Genomic DNA, 18,645 nt, shown 5'->3' on the forward strand with positions numbered 1-18,645 from the left:
AAAAAAAAAACCCAATAAGAAGCACAAGAAATTTTTGTAAAATTTATTCACAATGCAGAAGTTGAGAGAATAAAACAGCTGACAATGGCGTCTTGCCTCTGAGTTTGATTTATAAAAATATTAGTGAGCTCAATTTTCTATATTTTGCTATTTCATTTGGGGAATGATAAACAGAGTCTCTTTTATAATTATAAAACTTCAGGCTTTGAAGTCATTTATCACAACACAGTCTGGAATTCCGAAAATGTTCTGTCAGCGGTGATCTGGGTATTTCTGGGCTTGACATTTGATAGAAGTTGGGTAACCGAATATCATAGTGATATCTTTTTCCTATATATACCCTGTCATTCAAGGCATAGAGTTTATCTGCAATGTCACTACCAATTAAAACTGAAAACAGGCGGGAGATATAACGATGCTGAGCAAAGAGCAAATATAATTTCTTTCTCCTCCAAGACACATAACGGCAATCCGTTTCTGCTGTTAGGGTTACCTAAAAAATAAAAAACTACATATAAACAAAGATTAGGAAGTGAGAAAGATTCTGCCACAATTTATTTATTTTTGCTTGAAGTTTTAAATGAATCTTACTTGCTGCACCCACCCTTAGGTTAAAAAACCCACTGACCCGAAATATTTTATAAAGATATAAAAGGAAATTATAAAATGTATTACTACATTTTAGATATACATTTTATAACATGATTAATCACAATATTGTTCCCATCTCCAATTTTTCTGTTCTCTAAAGATTGGGTATATGATTTGCATGTTATTCAAGTGAGAAAACCAAAAAACCAACCCATTGCCATAAAGTTGATTCTGACTCATAGCAACCCTCTAAGACAGAGTAGTACTGCCCCACAGGGTTTCCAAGGAGCGGCTGGTGGATTTGAACTGCCGACCTTTTGGTTAGCAGCCAAGCTCTTAACTACTGTGCCACCAGGGTTCCATTCAAGTGAGAGCTACTTGATATTTAAAAATAAAATAAAATTGGCTAATGTTAGAGAAGAATTTCCAAGTCAGTCCTGGAGACTGCATTTTTAACCCTAACTCAATTTCTGTAATACAAAGCAGTATTTATATGCCTGTTTTATATACGTATTTCTATACACACACACATTATATATATTAATAGGAAAATAGTACACTAATAAATGGAACCTACTGAAATGATTATCTTTCAGAACCACCATATATGGCTGCACTGTAGCGAGAGTAAGTTTAACATTTTGTTGCTAGAAAACAACTGAAATCCATCAGCATTTAAAATTTTAAAAATCACCGATTTTGCAATAAGTGCAAATGTTTTGTTCTAGGTGTATTTCTAAACTGTCACACTGGCAGTGTTTAGCTTACAGTCAACTCTCAATTATATTTTAATTCTCAAATATCCAGTTATACAGAAGCAATCTTAAGACTATTTCTCACGGCCCTCTTTCTGTCACTTAACAATACCGTTCTTCCCCTCATTGCTGGACCTATAAAGTGACATTAATCAACAGGAGTCAAACAGAACTGGGACATCATGCTGCAGAGTACATTCCAAAATTAAATATAAATTATTTTTGAATCATCTGCTATTTGGTTTGTTTGTTTTTAAACAAACACTTTAATCTGTTTGGAAGGCAGAGCCTCAACTGCGTGGTCTAGCTATCCTTTACCTGAAAAATGCCTTCCTCTGTGGGTCTCAGTGAATCCCACTCAGGAGAATCCAGGAACTGAAAGGGGAAAATGTAATGCAGAAATTCGCCATCAACTGTCACTCTGATCCTAGCAAAACACAAAAAACATCATTTTTTGAGAGAAGAAGAAAGACAGCACATAATTTGGGCGGGGGGTGGTATTTCAGATCTCTGATGACCTTTTTGCCTTGTAGATTTTTTTTCTTGCCTTTTAGACTTTTGAAGGGAAAAAAATTTAAATTCATACATTACAAAAAATGATATAACATCCTCTAAGATCCATGTACTAGTGTTCCTTAGACACGACTCTGGAAGTATTGGGCAAAATTCATCAGAAAATTCATCAAACTGTACATTTATGATATGTACACACACACACATATATATATACACATACACATGTATATATTATACTTCAATAGAAAGGTTCAAAACACTTTATCAGATTGTAAATTAAGTAGAACATTTAAGAACATAAAGGACTTCCACTGTAAATACCTCTGTAAACTAAATATTTAATCTGTAGTTTAAGCAGGAGAAATCACATTATTTTTTCATCCCCCAAACTTTATGTTTTCAAAGTTTAGGCTTTTATATATATTCTTGAAGTGCCCCCCGCCCCACACTTGTAGCAGTGGAAAAGTACTAGAATATACTGAAAAGAAAATTACAAATGTTTAATTTTCTTTATTAAAAGAATGCTCTTTCAAACATGCCAACTTAAGTAGTCTATTAATTCAAGCTGGCATCATACTCTTTTTGACTTCCAGTGATTAGTCTGGAAATAAACAGTGTACCCAGATAGTAAACAAATTCATACTTTAAGACCCACGTCATTTGATTTCTAAGAAGAAATAGGTTCTAGATTGTTTCCAGCTTCAAGTAAACAAACCGTGTACTGTAAATGACTATGTCCATGACTCATATGTCAAAGGCATTCTCAAGCCTCAGGGTGCTAAATGCCACCCAAGACTATGCTACACCAAGATGGAAAAATATAGCAGAAAGAAATGCAAATTATTGTAGAGGATAGAAAACGCAAGCACCAAGAGTACAAACCTTCCTGAAACAAGCAGGGAGAGTTTATCAATGGACGTTTTCCCCTGCATGGCATAACAGTGCTCCTTTTCCAAAGTTACCACTTCAGAGCTCAAAGCAATGGTTCTGAAGACAGGCAAAGTGATTCCCAGAGGCTGGAAAAGGGAGCTGTACAACACCTGGAATTCTCGGGCAAAGGTTATGCTGCGGACTTGATATGCAATATGAACAAATTGCATGAAGCAGATGACAAACAGTATAAAATTCCAGGAAAATATGTCAGCTGCACAGACATCTACCCAAGCCCAGACAGCAGAGCAGAGAAAACCCAACCCCAGCAAACTGAAGACATAAAGGAGCCCGAAGAATCCACTTCCGCCCATGAAACCTACTACAAATAAAATACTGGCAAGATGATAAATTGCCCCTTCGGCCTCTTGCTTCCAGGTGGTGCAGACTGGGTGTCCATCTAGTAGGTTCTTCCATAAACTTGAATTTGTTTCCATGGCTGGCTCACTTTTCAGTTGACTTTTGGTGATATTTAAGCAAGAAATTAAGTTCTTTGCTTCTTCATCATCAGAGTTTTGCTCAGTCTTCACAAAGCCAGAGAAAGCCTGGGCACTGGAGTTGCGGTGATTAAGGGTTTAGTGCGTACAGACCTTGAAAAAGAATTCCATGCAAAGTTCTTTAAGTTCATTTGGACTCCAGATTTAGGTCTATTCAGTGAATATTTTGCTGTTTTCTGTAAAAAAGAATAAATAAATAAATAAAGCACCTAATTAAGCAAGAAGGAGAATAGAATCAACATTATTATTTATGAAAGTTGACATCCTATTTTCTATGAAGTTAGAACATTTTAAGCACAAATGCTGTCAAGTGTTAATTCAATTTGTATGATATAAAAAGTGTATCTTAGAGTATTCATAATAATAATAATAATAATAATAAATTACTTACAGAGATGTTAGTATTTAGAAGAATTAGCTAGATATTTTCCAAGAAAGCTGCTATAATCAGATGGTCTCCATAACAGGAGTTCAGTATATCTAAGAATCACTTGGGATAGTGACGGAAAATGCAGACTCTTAGAGACTATTTTCAGATCTACTGAATGTATCAATCCATGGCCCACTCTATGGCAGATACTGTCTGACAATATGTTATTCACTCTTTACAGATAAAGAATTTGAGGCTCTGAGAGGCTAAGTAATTTATCCCAGGCCACACAGTGGTTGGTGGCAGAGCAGAATTTCAGCACTTGTGACCGTATGCTGGATCGAATCATGTGGCCTCTCACAAAAGATTTTTTTTTAATAAGGCACTTTGGTTGTTGTTTTGCTGTGGAGTTGGCTCCGACTCATGGCAATCTTATGCATAACAGAACAAAACATTGCCCTGTCCTGTACCATCTTCATGATTGTTGGTATGTTTGAGTCTGTTCTTGTGGCTATTGTGTCAGTTCACCTCATTGATGGTTTCCCTTGTTTTCATTGACCCTCTACTTTACTAAACGTGATGTCCTTTTAGGAACTTTAAAGAGTCATAATAAATCAATAAACATAGGAAACACATACCTAGGAGTCAGATTTCAAGAGTGCATAGTAGGCTGTGAAAATGTTTCATGAATTAGACTGAATTTTTTTGAGAAATGTAAATTCAGTACCACTTTACTGCATTAAAGGTTATTCCAGGTTAAAGGTTGCATCCATATAACTAAGTAAATAATATTAACATCCCTGCTACTTACACATTAATTTACCAGATGATCGAAAAATGTTACCAACTCTGTTCTTCTGCACATATATTCTCTACCCTTTCAGCCATATGGTAAAAATGCTAATATGTGATCTGAGCCAGGAGAGAATGAACCATGATGACAGAGCTGTAGAATATGTATCATTTACCACCAGGTTTCTTAAAAATAAATAGTTTCAAATGAAGTATTCATTAGGTTAGTATTTTTTAACCACAATACATTCATAACTTTCATGCTATATTTAGTGATTTATTCTTGAAATAGATTATTTCCAGGACACCTGTTGATAAAGTATCAGATATCACAGATCTTATCCCATAGAAAAAAATACACATACAGAGGTGAAAATGACTTTGTTGGAATAAAAAAGACAACAGTGTAATCCCAACTACTGTTGTTGAAGTTCCTGATTTTTCATCTTGAATAGTAATTCCTTTTCCAGCAAGTAAAGACTGTAAGAGCATTGCTAGTGAACTCATTAAAAAAGAGAAAAACAGACACGCACACAAACCTCTGACCCACAACTTACAGTCACATTGTTATTTTTACTTACCTTGTTTTCAAATACATTTCAAACATTCTGCATACCCTCAATTACTCTCCCCCAAAATCATTCTGAGATTATGAGATTCAAGGCAGACTGGCACTTGAATGTATTCAGTTTCTCCCCTTTCAAACAAAATACAAAATCCTATACAACTGGATAGTCACAACAAAGGAGAAAAAAAAGAGAAAAACCCAATGAGAAGGGAGAACTATGAACTACCAGACTGCAAATGTCAGTCTCCCTGCTGTTTAATTTTTCAAATTCGGGTATTTTAAATTAATCAATCCCTCAAGAGGGATTCAAACATAGCTGCTAAAGCCAACGCGGGGAAAAAAACACTTCTAGAAGAGCTCTGAACTTTGGTTTGAACTTCCTTAAAAATTTATAATCCTCAACAAAATGTTAAAACGATGTAATAGGGAAAGGGCGTGTGAAACACTTGTGGTATTTCAGAAGGCATGTTATGGCAGTCTTAGCCCCTTACAATCTTGATTCAGGGGACATTAAGAGGCCCCTACATTCCAGGAGTGTGACCCAATCTGATTATAAGAACTGTGCTTCCGGCCCACTCCAGTCTGCTTCTGTTTCAATAAGCTGCTACCACACCATCTTCCTATCTTTGATACTATTACTCAACGCAACACATTGGCTGACCCTGATTAAATTACTCCACACCAAGCCCTTTTCCACTTGGTGTGTTTTTATTCAGTCACCAAAACAGATGTACTTTATTAGAAGAGGAAGAACTGACAGGGGCAGGTGACGAGCATGAGTGTCCCTCTGCTATGTGCCAGCAGCACTATATGAATGTGGAGCATGATTCATCAACCAGCTGCCTGCTTAAATGCCTGTAGGCCCCAAGTCATGTTTTTGGGTAAATAATTGCCAAAGTGCCAAAGTGGCACGATGGATTTCTTCCTTAAACAATAAAGGTGATCTTCCCTGCAAAAGGACTTGGCACATGGCGATACAAATGATGGAGTCAATAAGTAAGTGCAAATAAATACAGTAGTTCCAAGCTCCCCTCTTTTCTCCCTTTAAGTACTAAGATTCTGAGTTATAGAAGAATAAGGAAAAGTGAAAGAAGATGCAAATATGTTCAATGAAATATGATATAAACCTGGTGGCAAACTGAAAAAGATTTACTCAGAAATTCCATCTATCTGTTGGAACTTTTACATTTATTATCTCATTGCATTGCACTCGTTGCAAAGAAGGAAACAAAACAAAACAAAAACCAAATCGTTGCTGTCGAGTTGATGCCAACTCACAGCCACCCTATGGGACAGGGTAGAACTGCTCCATAGGGTTTCCAAGGAGTGGCTGATGGATTATGAACTGCTGACTTTTTGGTTAGCAGCCAAGCTCTTAACCACTGTGCCATCAGCGCTCCACCATGAGGAAGGCAGAATCTAAATTATCATGCCCAGCTTACAAATGAGAAAAACAGGGCACAGATTGAAGTCACTTGCTTCAGGTTGAAGAGGCGGTAAGTCACAGCAGCGGTGTGGGAACTCAAGTCCTCCTGTGCCCAGCTTTGTTTCCTCTCCAGCAGCTCTGCTGCCTTTCAAGGCTGCGAATCAGATATGAATATGTTGGGAGACCAAAGTGGGATATTCTGCCAGGACTGGTTTGCCAAGAAAATAAAACTCCTAACAGTGGATATTTAAGACCTGCTGTGTCCATCTACAGGAAACCCTGGTGGCGCAGTGGTTAAGAGCTACAGCTGCTAGCCAAAAGGTTGGCAGTTCAAATCAACCAGGTGCTCCTTGGAAACCCTATGGGGCAGTTCTACTCTGCCCTATAGGGTCGCTATGAGTCGGAATTGACTCAATGGCAACGGTTTTTTTTTTTTTTTCCTTTGGTGTCCATCTACTTGTACTGGTCAATTTATAATGCTTAGAATAGTGCCTAGGACATAGAAAGCCACTCATGAAATAATTTTTATTATTCAACATTGTATTATTATTCAACATTGACTGACTTCATTTCTTAGACGCTGAAATGTTTAAAGGCAGCAGGAGCAAAGACAACTGTTTTTGTATTCCTGACCCCTGGCACTCACTGAACGTTAATTGAATCCATTAATATGGAGGTGCAAGCACTCTGCCTTTTCCACTGCCACCTTCTACCCAATTTAACGGATGTTTTAACCATCTTCTGTCACCTAGAGGCACGGAAGTAGGGAGGATCCAACCACCAAGATAGTTCAGCACAAAGACACTAAGGAGTTGGACCATCACTTTTTTAAAGTGTCTGGCACAACTCCAAATTTATAGGGGAATCCTTTTGTCTTCTTACAAACTTGAACTCCTTAAGAGCAGTTTAATTACTGATTTGATTTAACAACAACTCTGGTAGGTTGTGGTATTGGGTTAGTTTGGGTTGCTAAGCAACCCATAAGATTAAAATTCCATCAATACTCATTAATTGGAATCAGATCCCAACTTTAGTATGTGTTCCATATGCTAAATTCTCATTTCCTTAAGCTGGTTTTCTTTACTTATCTTCAACACTTACTCAGCAACTGCTACATGTCATGGGGTCGCCATGAGTCAGAATCGACTCGATGACAAATAGTTTGGTTTTCTGGTAGCTGACTGGAGACGGGCTGGAAGTCAGACACACTGATGCTGGCCTGGAAGAAAGCAATCATCCATGTTGGGAAGTGCCTATGGGGACCACAGACAAGGAATTGTGGGAGGCCTCTAGGAGCTAAGAGAAGTCTCTAGCCAACAGTTAGTGAGATAATGGGGACCTCAGTTCTACAACTGCAAGGAAATGAATTCTACCAACCACCTAAAGGAGCTGGTGAGAGGACCCTGAACTCAAAAGTGAAGCGCAGTGTGGCTGAGCAAGGGGAACTGTCCTAAAAACTGTAAGGTGATACACATTTGTATTGTTTTAAGCCACTGATTTTATGGTAATTTGTTACACAATAATAGAAGACTAATGCATACACACATATAATTATAAGTACTCATTCTACATGAGGCTTTTCATTAATCTAGTATACATTTTACAATGGATCCGTAATACAGGTCTATGAAGCAGAAAACATTCTATACTTGCTAGATTTAAACCAGGAAAACAGGTGAGAGCAGTTTCTCGATAGTATCTGAAAATATGACACTATAGGAGGTCCTGGGAATTACAGTTAAATTCACTGATGGTGGTTGCTGGCATCACTTTAGAGGTTTTCCTTTCATGGAGTCAGGTACCCCCAACACTGTCAAGTATATGGACACGTGAGAAACTTCCAGACTTCCAGCTTCACATAGTAATCTCCAGAACTCTTGGAATATCATGTTTTCTTCATGACTTTCAGCTCAATAAGTTCTTTGTAAAATTGAGCCATATAGATAGGGCAAATATTTGACATTTCAGACAGATCCAGAGATTGGCACTCAAACTATAGCCCACAGAAACTAAACACAAATAGCTCTGTAATTGAGCAATGGGAAATGAATGCAATATCTAGTTGCATTTTCTTAAACCTCATATACTACTACCAGCATCTAGTGTTTACTGAGCACTTACTATGTGCCAGGCACTTTTCTAAGAACCTTTAAGTAGTATACCATTTTAAAGTGAAATCCACATAACATACACTTAACCATTTTAAAGTGTACAAGTTAGTGATATTTACTGCATTTACAATGTGGTGCAACCACCAGCCCTCTCTAGTTTCACCTTCAACTTTTTAAAGCAGGTAGTTGTTATGGGTTGAATTGTGTCCTCCAAAAATATGTGTTGTAAATCCTAGCCTCTGCCTGTGGTTATAATCCCATTTGGGAATGGGATGTCTTTGTTATGTTAATGAGACAGGATTAGTGTAGGGTGTATCTTGAGTCAGTCTCTTTTGAGATATAAAAGAGATTAAACAAGCAAGGGAGAGAAGCAGAGATGGGGTAAGGTAGATGCCAAGACACATGGAGATCTCCAAAGAACCAGGAAACAGAAGCTGAAGAGACAAGGACCTTCCCCTGGCTCTTCCTCAAGAGCCAACAGAGAGAGAAAGCTTTCCCCTAGACCTGGCGCCCTGAATTCAGACTTCTAGCCTCCTAAACTGTGAGAAAATAAATTTCTGTTTGTTAACGCCATCCACTTGTGGTATTTCTGTTATAGCAGCACTAGATGACTAAGTCAGTAGTTTACTATCCCCACTTTACAGATGAGAAGATTGAGATATAGGGAGGTTAAGTAGGTTGCCAAAGGATACACAAATAATAGAGCCCAGACTCAATCCCAGGCAAGCTTATGCCAGTGTCTGCTCTCTTAATCACCATGATATACTGTTTCATGTACAATTTGAATCTAAGTATCTGTACTTATTGGAGCAGATCAACAACATTCTTGTTTTTCCCTTTAGTTTAAGGTTCAGCGAATTTAGATGTCTTTCTAAGAAATACAGTTTTTCCAGTCACAGAGGAGTGGAAGGATGGGTCCTACCAGTTGAGTTACAGTGTCCTATAATTCCAAAAATCCTTGATTGAAGCAGCAGCAGTAAAGCTCTCCATTTTGAGGATGCCATCTGACTACTTTGAAATAAACAATCCCCACACTCTGCTTTAAGTTCTTCTGAGTTCTCCATATCCTGAAATGGTTAAAGGCGCAAGCAGGAAGCCATTCAGTTTGATCAGCTGCTATCATGTCATGCAGTAAGTTCACCAGAGGGAGATCCCTGTTGAACGATGCAGGAGGAGCTGGATACATTAAAGTCTCTTCTAGATATGACTCAATGATGGTGGTGGTGTTGGGTGCTGCTGAGTTGATTCCATAGGTACCCCATGTGACAGAGCAGAACTTCCCCATAGGGTTTTCTTGGCTGTGATCTTCATGGGAGCAGACTGCCAGGTTTTTCTCTTGCAGTGCTGCTGGGTGGGTTCAAACCACCAACCTTTTGGTTAGCCAAGCACCTAACCATTGTACCACCAAGGCGCCTTGGAACCAATGGTAAACACCTTTATTTCCCTTTACTCCAAGTGACCTGTATGCAGCAAATAAACTCACTTTTCTATGTATAGATCAGGTCCTCAAGTTCCTTCATTGCAAATATGTCTAAATCATGTGTGCTAGCTAACTAGGGACAATCTTTTCTTCTTTTTTTTCCTGACTAGATTACCAGGCGGACCACATCCTAGGGTTAGGGCAGTCACTTTTGGATCTTAGTGACACTTGGACTCCGCTAGTACAGGGAATACCAGGTGTAGGTACCACCCTTAGTAATAGCATGACCCTGAATAGCACTTTTATGTTATTTGTAATCAACCAACTATAGTCAATTCTGCTATAACCCAGCATATGCAATCTTAAAACTCACCGTGCTATGCAAAACTGTCCAATAAAAACCACGGGGCTCATGGAAAAAATGGAGTTGGGATATAACACTCAAAAATCTTTGTCAGTGACACATTTTGAAAAAGAATTCAATAAAAACAATAGCACAGTTTTGTAAATGTTAAATGGTTAAGAAATTCACAAATACTACAATAAATATGGCACGTTCCCTTAAAAAAGACTTAAAGTTTACCATGGAACTGGCATTGGAAAGGATGAAGTTTGTGAGTTATTTTGAAATGGTGGAAAATGGTATAAAAAATTGTGACTTTTCACAACCTTAAATCCTGGGGCATTTTTTTCTGTCTTTGAAATATAAGCCCTTTGAGATATGTGTTTATAACAGATGCCTGTTTCATCAAAATTGAAAATTTGATTCAATGTATAGCCTTCTTCTTCAAATGACTTTTGTATCACTGCTGTAAATTCTTTTGCTCTAGCCTGACAGCTGAAGGCTTTGGAAACTAGTTATGTTTGAAACCACCAGAGCAGCCACTACTTGCACTAAGAGGAGCACTTCTGCTGGATGTGGCAATTTCCCTTTTGAGGTCTTCTTATATAGATAGTGCCTTCTCTATACTGGTGAGAAACACTGTTCTTGATTTTTCCGTTTGGTCTTCAATCCACTTGCTCAACAATCTTGCCATTTCTTCTGTTTCCTTAAGCCTTATTATTAATTGACTTTGCAGCACTTGAAGCTATTCCAGCCATAGACATTTCTTCTATTTTCATGGCGTTGCATCTGATGATCCACAATGTGGATTACCCCCCTTATTCCTGTTGCTCAGGAGATACCACATATCCTCTTGTTTCTTTCAAAACCCTTGATTATTTCAAGCTTCTCCGCAATATTAAGGCTTTCCTCTTGCATGCACTATTTGGCATTTTTGAACCAAGATGCAGAGACATGCTTGGGATGGGGAACGAGTGTATTTTTATATTAAAAAGTTCATATGTGTGAAGGATTAGCAAAATACAACATTGCTAACAAACAGTGAATTGAGGTAGTGGGTAGATGTGTAAGTTGTGTATGTGTTTGTGTTTTGTGTATTCCTACATGGCTCAGTTCAGCTGGCTCCAGCTTAATGCATTCACTAGTGTATCACCCAGTGTTGCTTCCGGAGAAAATCGGGCATAAGCCAATGTGAAATTCATGTTATCCTCAGATTGTTTCCTAAGATATCGATCATATTGGAACAATGCTTATTTGGCCAGTAAAATGTGATCAATATATTCAAAAACTCAATAAATCCCTACCCTCATGGAGTGTACATTTTAGTGACATTCAAATTTTGACATTATTTCAGTCCAGTTTCTGAATCAAATAAATTTATTTCCATTTCTTTGGCTAGGAAAGGGATTTAATCTAGGACAATCCTATACGAGGTCTCTTTTAATTAGCTAAGAAGACATTATGCAAATAAATGTAACTGACTTAAAACTTAGTCAGTTGTTGCATATTAATTTTTTTAAATGCTACATTTTAAAAGATATTTTAAAGTTTTAAAAATCAGAATGCCAGCAAGCTTGGTTTTTATCACCTCCATCAAAGACCCCTCCCTCCAAAAAAACATTATATGTGCTACTGGAGTAATAGCACATTACGTATTACAAGTCTGTTTCTGGGTAACAAAGAATAGGTGTATCCACGGATATACTAACCTATACTTAGCGTTTCGTTTTTCTCTTTCCAACTCCTTAGCAACAAAACTAATCATACACTAAGGATATACTGAAATCGCTGGATTTAGCACTACCATGTTCTTATGGATTTAAGTATAAACACATAAGTTACACAAAACTTAAAGAAACTTGCTCTGTTTTATTAAGCAATTAAAGTAGTTCAACCATAATCAGTAAGATTCATACTTTCACTGAAATTATCCTGTAAAAAGATTTTATTTGTACACTGGCCTTTTTATTTCTTGCCATGTTGACATCATTGCACACATTAATGGTGAATATTTAATATATCTGCCAACTGTTTGTAGTTTAAAAAAAAAGACTGCTTTAAAACCTTAGTTCCACAAAGGTTTTTATGAATATTAGTACTTAATAGTCAGGAATTTATTTTCTCATTAGATTTCTTTGGTTACACAGACTCTTTGATATTGGCTGACAGTACTCATTTATATGAAAATTGCAAGAACCTTTTTTTAAAGTGTGCCTTAAAGTTGTGATCAAAGGAGAGGGCAACATGCTGTAGTGAAAGTTCAGGACTGGATACGGAGGGACCTGGGCCCTATGCCTGGCTTCAGCTTTTAACCTCTCTGGACCTCAGAGTAGAACTGTCCCAGAGTTTCCAAGGAGCGCCTGGTGGATTCGAACTGACAACCTTTTTGTTAGCAGCCGTAGCTCTTAACCACTATGCCACCAGGGTTTCCTTTTTTTGGGTTTTTTTGGACCTCGGTTTCGAAACCACCAGTGGCTCCGTGGGAGAAAGATGCGGCAGTCTGCTTCTATAGAGATTTACAGCCTCAGAAACCCTATGGAGTCGCTATGAGTTGGAATCGACTTGATGGCAGTGGGTGATGGGGGACCTCAGTTTATTCCTCTGAAATAAGGCAGATTGGAACTCATCATCAGGGGGCACAACAATGGTTTCTGCAGCAACCAGACAGCTGACATAAACTAGCTCCAGCTGATTGTTGTGAGCCCAGTATTCCCAGATCATCTGACTTTTCAAGAGATGCTAAAAATCCAGATTTTATGGGAACCCTCCTGATTTTAAAATGCTTGCAGCTTAATAACATTTTTACAAATACTTACATATACTTTACAAATCCTTACAAACACTCATTTTACACTGTTTGTAAAAATGTTATCAAGCTGCAAGCACTGAAAATCAGGAGGGTTCCCATAAAAACACTTTTACAAACACTGTGTACGTAAGAAGGTCCCTGGGTGGCACAAACGGTTTGCGCTTGTCCACTAACCTAAAGATTGGTAGTTTGAACTAGTGGTACTGCAGAAGAAAGTCCTAGTGACCTGTTTCTGTAAAGATTACAGCCAAGAAAAACCTGTGGGGCAGTTCTCCTCTGTAACCCATAGGGTCGCCATGAGTTGGTATCATCATGAAGGAAATGAGTTTGGTTTGGATTTTGGTGTCTGTAAGAGCCAACGCTGAGCAGGTCAAACTTCAGAAGCTAAACATGGCTGCAGGCTGCCAGTCTGCAACTTTGGGAACTCAGAGCTGCTAAACCCATTAGGTCAAATTAATCTAGACTAAAATGACCACATATACATCATTTTTGCATTTAACATTCCCTTTCTGAAATAAAATTTCTTTATTAGGAATTATGTTTCTCCATGGAATCTCTGGGTGTTGTAAACAGTTAACGTGCTCGGCTGATAACAGAAGGGTTGGAGGTTTGAATGCACACGGAGGTGTCTCGGAAAAAAGACCTGACAATCTACTTCCAAAAAATCAGCATTGAACACACTATGGAGCACAGTTCTACTCTGACACACATAGGGTCTCTATGAGTCAGAATCTACTCGATAGCAACTGGTTGGTTGGTTGGCTTTCCTCACTGTGCAGTTAGAATCTTCATCTTAAACTTTCTTTCCTATCTGACCAAGTATCGGTCCAGGATGATCCACTGTAGCTGGTGGGTTTCCATAAGTTGCCAAGATTTTTCATTTAAATTTGAAAATAGATACAAAGAACAGAAAACAAAGCTCTGACCCTATAACAGACCTTTCACAAAGAATTTTTGGTTTTGTTTATATCCTTTTTCTCTGGAGATTAATTTCCTCTTATAGCAGAAGACACAGAGAACTAACTATCTATCATTCACGGACTGTGGCTTCCAGAACAATTGTAATGTAACATATATTTGGAACTTGAATTTTAACACTACCCCTCTGCCATTTTGAATGGAGAAAAAAGTATAGTAAGTAAGTAATAACAACCACATCTGTTGGGCAGCCACTCTTCAAACCTGCACAAAGTATATATGTCATTTCATAGCTATGAAAATACTGGGGCTGGGCGGGGAAAGAGGTAGTTATTTTCTCAGTTTAGAAGCAAGGAAACCTCTCTAAGAAAGACTTGGACAGGTGAGAATCCAAACCTCTTCCTTCCTGACCTATTGCTGCTTATACTGCGCTACATCTTAACTTACGAATCAGTTACATTTTTAATAATTTAAACAATCATGGTAATGCAGAAGAATACAGACAAATTAAAACAGTCAGCAAATAGATAATAGATATGGAAAACAAAGATAAGCCAATGTAAGAAAAATTGGTGTTCTTGCAGTAGGGAATCACAAAATGGAAAAGGAAAATCATAAAGAAAAAAAAATCCTGAAATTAAGAGCACTGATTATGGCAATAGAAAAAAATGCACCAAGTTCCATGAAAAAATTGATAAGGAACTTAGCCAAGAAATAGCCTAGCTGAGTTACTAAACTTCAAGAATAGAGAGAAATCTTTACGACTCTAGGCAGAAAAAGCAAGTCAATTGCATGCAGGAATAATTTTAGGCTGGCATTAGACTTCTCAGCCAAATTAAATGCCAAAAGCTAACAGAGCAAGGGCTATGTAATTCTGAGAGAAGGAAATTATACTCAAAAATGTTTCAACCAGTTAAACAGTAGTTCAAGTATAGGAATAAGAGATGGGCATTTTCAAACATAAAATGATGCAGGAAAGGAACCCTTCTTGAAAAACAAACTACATGGTCATATAATCTAACCAGTCAAAGGATGAATCAAAATTTAAAAGTCAATACATGAGAGATCATGGTAAAAGGTCCAGTGATCAGCAGTGATTTTATTTAGTTATAAAACTAAGATGAAATAATATCCAAAAGGAGGTTTATGAAATAGAGTGAAATGTTATAGCATTTCTGCCTTCTATCAGCGTATCCTTCTATTGTATAAATGCATAGAAGGACATATGGGGTGATCTTAATGTTAAGGATGGTTATTTCTGGATGGTGGAATCCTAACTATTTTTACTTTCTTCTTTGTTCTTTGTATATATCTGCATTGTCTGAATCCTTTCTAATCAGTTTATAAAACAATAAGGTGATCCTTATTTTAATTAGAAAAAGTTTAAATACAGACATTTCAAAGAATATAATAAAAATCCATGAACCCAACAACCAGAATTAACAAATGTCAACACTGTCATATTGTTGTTTAGATTTTTTATAATAAAAGAAATAAAACATTCCATACACAAAACATTGAAGATCACTATGGATTGTTTTCCAGTACCATTTCCAGCCCACTCACCTCTGTGTATAATTTATATATATCCTTCTAGCCCATATTTAAATATTCACTAATTTAAAAAACACGCAATTTAAAATGAAGTGATGGACTGCAAATGTCTCTTATGTGTTTTTTTTTCAAATTCACACTTAAGAATTTTTGTGATGAATAACTCTAAACATACACAAAAATAAATAGTATATAATAAATCCCTGTATACTCATTACCCAGATTCAATAATTATCAAGTTTTACCACATAGTGTTTTTAAAATTAAAATAAAAAACTGTAACCTGTTGTTCAGCCAACAGTTTATTCAGTCAATAAACAAACACTTTCCAAGGAAAACAAGGACAGCTAAAGTTAGCTGTGTTCTTGCTATGAGCCAGGCACTAGGTCTTACAAACATGGACCCAATTAGGAGTCACAACTCTGCAGCCTAAGTATTATGATCAGCATTGTTCAGGGTGGGAAATGAGGCTCAGGGATATCAGATCCTTCCGTAGGGTTAACCTGTTACTTGTCCTTCATAGAAACACCCTTTCCCCACCCTTGATGACAAGTTCCCATCACCAATTTTCAGAATGTTTGAGACCCACTGAAGATTATTATTAACTTCTGTAGAAGAACACAAATAAGGCCTGTGTGAATTACTCCCTGAATTCTCTGGGTTGGAGGAGGGCCCAGCATTGTTATAGGTACTTCAAGTCACCAACTTTTGGGTTATTTATTTAAATTTAGAAAATACTCGTTATAACTTTTACTTTAAAACATAAGGAGGAAAACATTTTCCTTTTAAAAAAATTACGATTCATTAATTGGAGGTAAATTCTTATAGTACATAATCCCAGATGACTAACAACCATAATTCCGGGAAAAAAAATCTGAAATGCAGTTCGCAGGCTTGTAAATCTATTGTGGATATTTTCCAAAGCAGTTTTGAAACTTTTAGCCTTATGTGTTATTATACTCATAAGCTACAGCAAACGCACTGTAACTGTTCTTGATGTTTCCTGGAGACTGTTCCAAATGCAGATGTGAATACTCCCATGTGTCAGTCCTATTAGTCTTGTGGTAAAAAGTATGGGATTTTGGTTTCCCATGATACACGTTTAACAGCAAAGAATGTCACCATTTAGAAGCACAGGATGCACAATGATTCAGCTATTCTGAGAGACTGATACGATTAAAGAAACTCAACTATCAAATGTCTCCCAGTTTAAATGTATAAAATTTTTAGGACAAGTGATGTCTTACTCTAGATTGCAATTAATACTTGTATCCCAAACTCTTCAAGAGACAAACACGGACTCACAGGGCAGGAAAGAGACTTAGATCAGCCAGACCTCTTCATTTTGCAAATGTGAAAACTGAGATCCAATCTTCATTTATGTGTTTTGTTCAGTATAGTGTCTGTGGTTTTCTATTGCCACAAAGAACAATGCCAGGTTACTTTACTCTCACATCAGGGATTTCATGCAACAGTCTCTGGAATTAAAAACAAGTAGAAGAAGAAAAAAAAAGCCACCAAACCTTAGGAGGAATAGGCAGCAATAATTTTTTAAGGTTGCCATCAAGCTCAATTGCAAATTCAGAATACCTAAGTATAATACAAGAGTTAGAATGGAAAGTCAGGAAAGAAGTTTAGTAAATCAAATTGTGTTCAGAAGTGGGCTTCTACTTCTATTTTTTCATTTAGTATTTACATGTAGTATTTCACACTTTAAGGAGCCCTGGTGGCAGTGGTTAAGCGCTGGGCTGCCAACCGAAAGGTCAGCAGTTCGAACCTACTAGCCGCTCTGCGGGAGAACGATGTGGCAGTCTGCTTTCGTAAAGATTACAGCCTTCGAAACCCTATGGGGCAGTTCCACTCTGTTCTGTAGGGTCGCTATGAGTCGGAATAGACCCAACGCAATGGGTTTAGGTTTGGTTTATTTCTCACTTTATGCAAATATCTCCTGGGTAAAACAATTTTTGCCATAACCCTCTTACTCTATGTCAGTTAATGCCGTTAATCTTTTCCTAAGATACAGACCATCAAAAACTTTACCACTGTAACCGACCTTGGTGATGAGGTAATTAAGTGGTTTTCAAAATTCTTTCTTTTCCCTGTTTTTTTTTTTGGTTTGTTTGTTTTAAATTTTTTGGCAGGGGACACCCCAACCAGAGAAAACAGGTCAGCGGGGGTTGATTTAGGTGAGGATCGCGGGCAGCTTCCTTGTGCCCCAACCCCGTGTGCAAACCCTGGCCCCAGTCAGTCCCTTTGCAGACCAGAGAAGGGAAACTACCAGTCACGGCAGGACTTCCCTAGGGTGAAGTCAGGGCCCCTTGGACCAGCTTTTCTCCCTCGCAAATCTGGCCCCTTGGGCTCCAAGGTGCCTGAGACAAGAGTGGCAGGAGTGGCTTGGTCTTGACGTCTCTAGGTTCTCGGATCTGGGAGAAAGATTCGCCCCAGAACCTCTAGGACAAATGACTCGCGTCCCCAGAGGCCAGCGCGGGCGAAGCCCGCAGCCTTCGACCCCCAGCCCCGCTGAGCTGCCTGCGGCGCCGCGCGGACCTCAGGGTTCTCGGCTGGCGAGAGCTGAGCGGCGGCGCCGACAGCACGGACAAGGACAGCGAAGCATGGGCGCTCCCTGGGGTCGGCATACTGGCAGCCCCAACCCGGGGCAGGGTGGCGGTAGAAGCCGCACGACGAAAGTTGCCCGAAGCAGCCGCCAGGTGCAAGGCTGCAGATAACCCCGGGAAGGCGGTAGCCGCGGCCCCCCGGGGCTCCCCTTCTTACCTTCCCTTTCCTGGCCCTGTGCAGAGTTCCGGCCTGGAGCCCGCAGAAGTTTCGCAGCCGAGTACGCTGGCCTCGACTGGTCGGCGCAGAAGACGCGAAGGCCGGCCTCGCGCGCCCCTCACCTCCCACACTGCCCGCGCCCGCCCCGCGCCGGGGCGCAGGGTGACCGCAGCCGACTCTAGAGCGGCGCGGCGACGCGGGCGGACGCCGGGCACGGGCGCGCGCCCCGGGGCGCAGCAGGGCGGGTGCAGGCAGCTGCCGCTTCTCGGTTGG

General features: G+C 38.8%; 1 protein-coding gene across 1 annotated transcript; it reads right to left on the reverse strand.

The window, feature by feature from the left end:
* Window positions 1–23: 23 nt before the first annotated feature.
* On the reverse strand, window positions 24–18,413 carry POPDC3 (popeye domain containing 3). The gene is made up of 4 exons (XM_004372428.3): window positions 18,373–18,413; window positions 2,745–3,465; window positions 1,665–1,773; window positions 24–493 (listed from the first exon to the last, which is right to left on the reverse strand). Exons 2-4 carry the CDS (start codon window positions 3,227–3,229, stop codon window positions 212–214), a joined length of 876 nt encoding a protein of 291 aa, XP_004372485.1. The 5' UTR covers window positions 3,230–3,465; window positions 18,373–18,413; the 3' UTR covers window positions 24–211.
* Window positions 18,414–18,645: the final 232 nt, after the last annotated feature.

Source organism: Trichechus manatus, unplaced genomic scaffold (assembly GCF_000243295.1).
Source record: "Trichechus manatus latirostris isolate Lorelei unplaced genomic scaffold, TriManLat1.0 scaffold00017, whole genome shotgun sequence".
NCBI classification, from domain to species: Eukaryota; Metazoa; Chordata; class Mammalia; order Sirenia; family Trichechidae; genus Trichechus; species Trichechus manatus.

Coding starts and splice junctions, on each gene's coding strand:
- POPDC3 (XM_004372428.3), bottom strand. CDS start 3,229: ATGGAAACAAATTCAAGTTTATGGAAGAACCTACTAGATGGACACCCA. Junction 1,774..2,744: donor TCCCTGCTTGTTTCAGGAAG/GTTTGTACTCTT, acceptor GTGTTTTGCTAG/GATCAGAGTGACAGTTGATG. Junction 494..1,664: donor CAGAGGAAGGCATTTTTCAG/GTAAAGGATAGC, acceptor TTTATTTTTTAG/GTAACCCTAACAGCAGAAAC.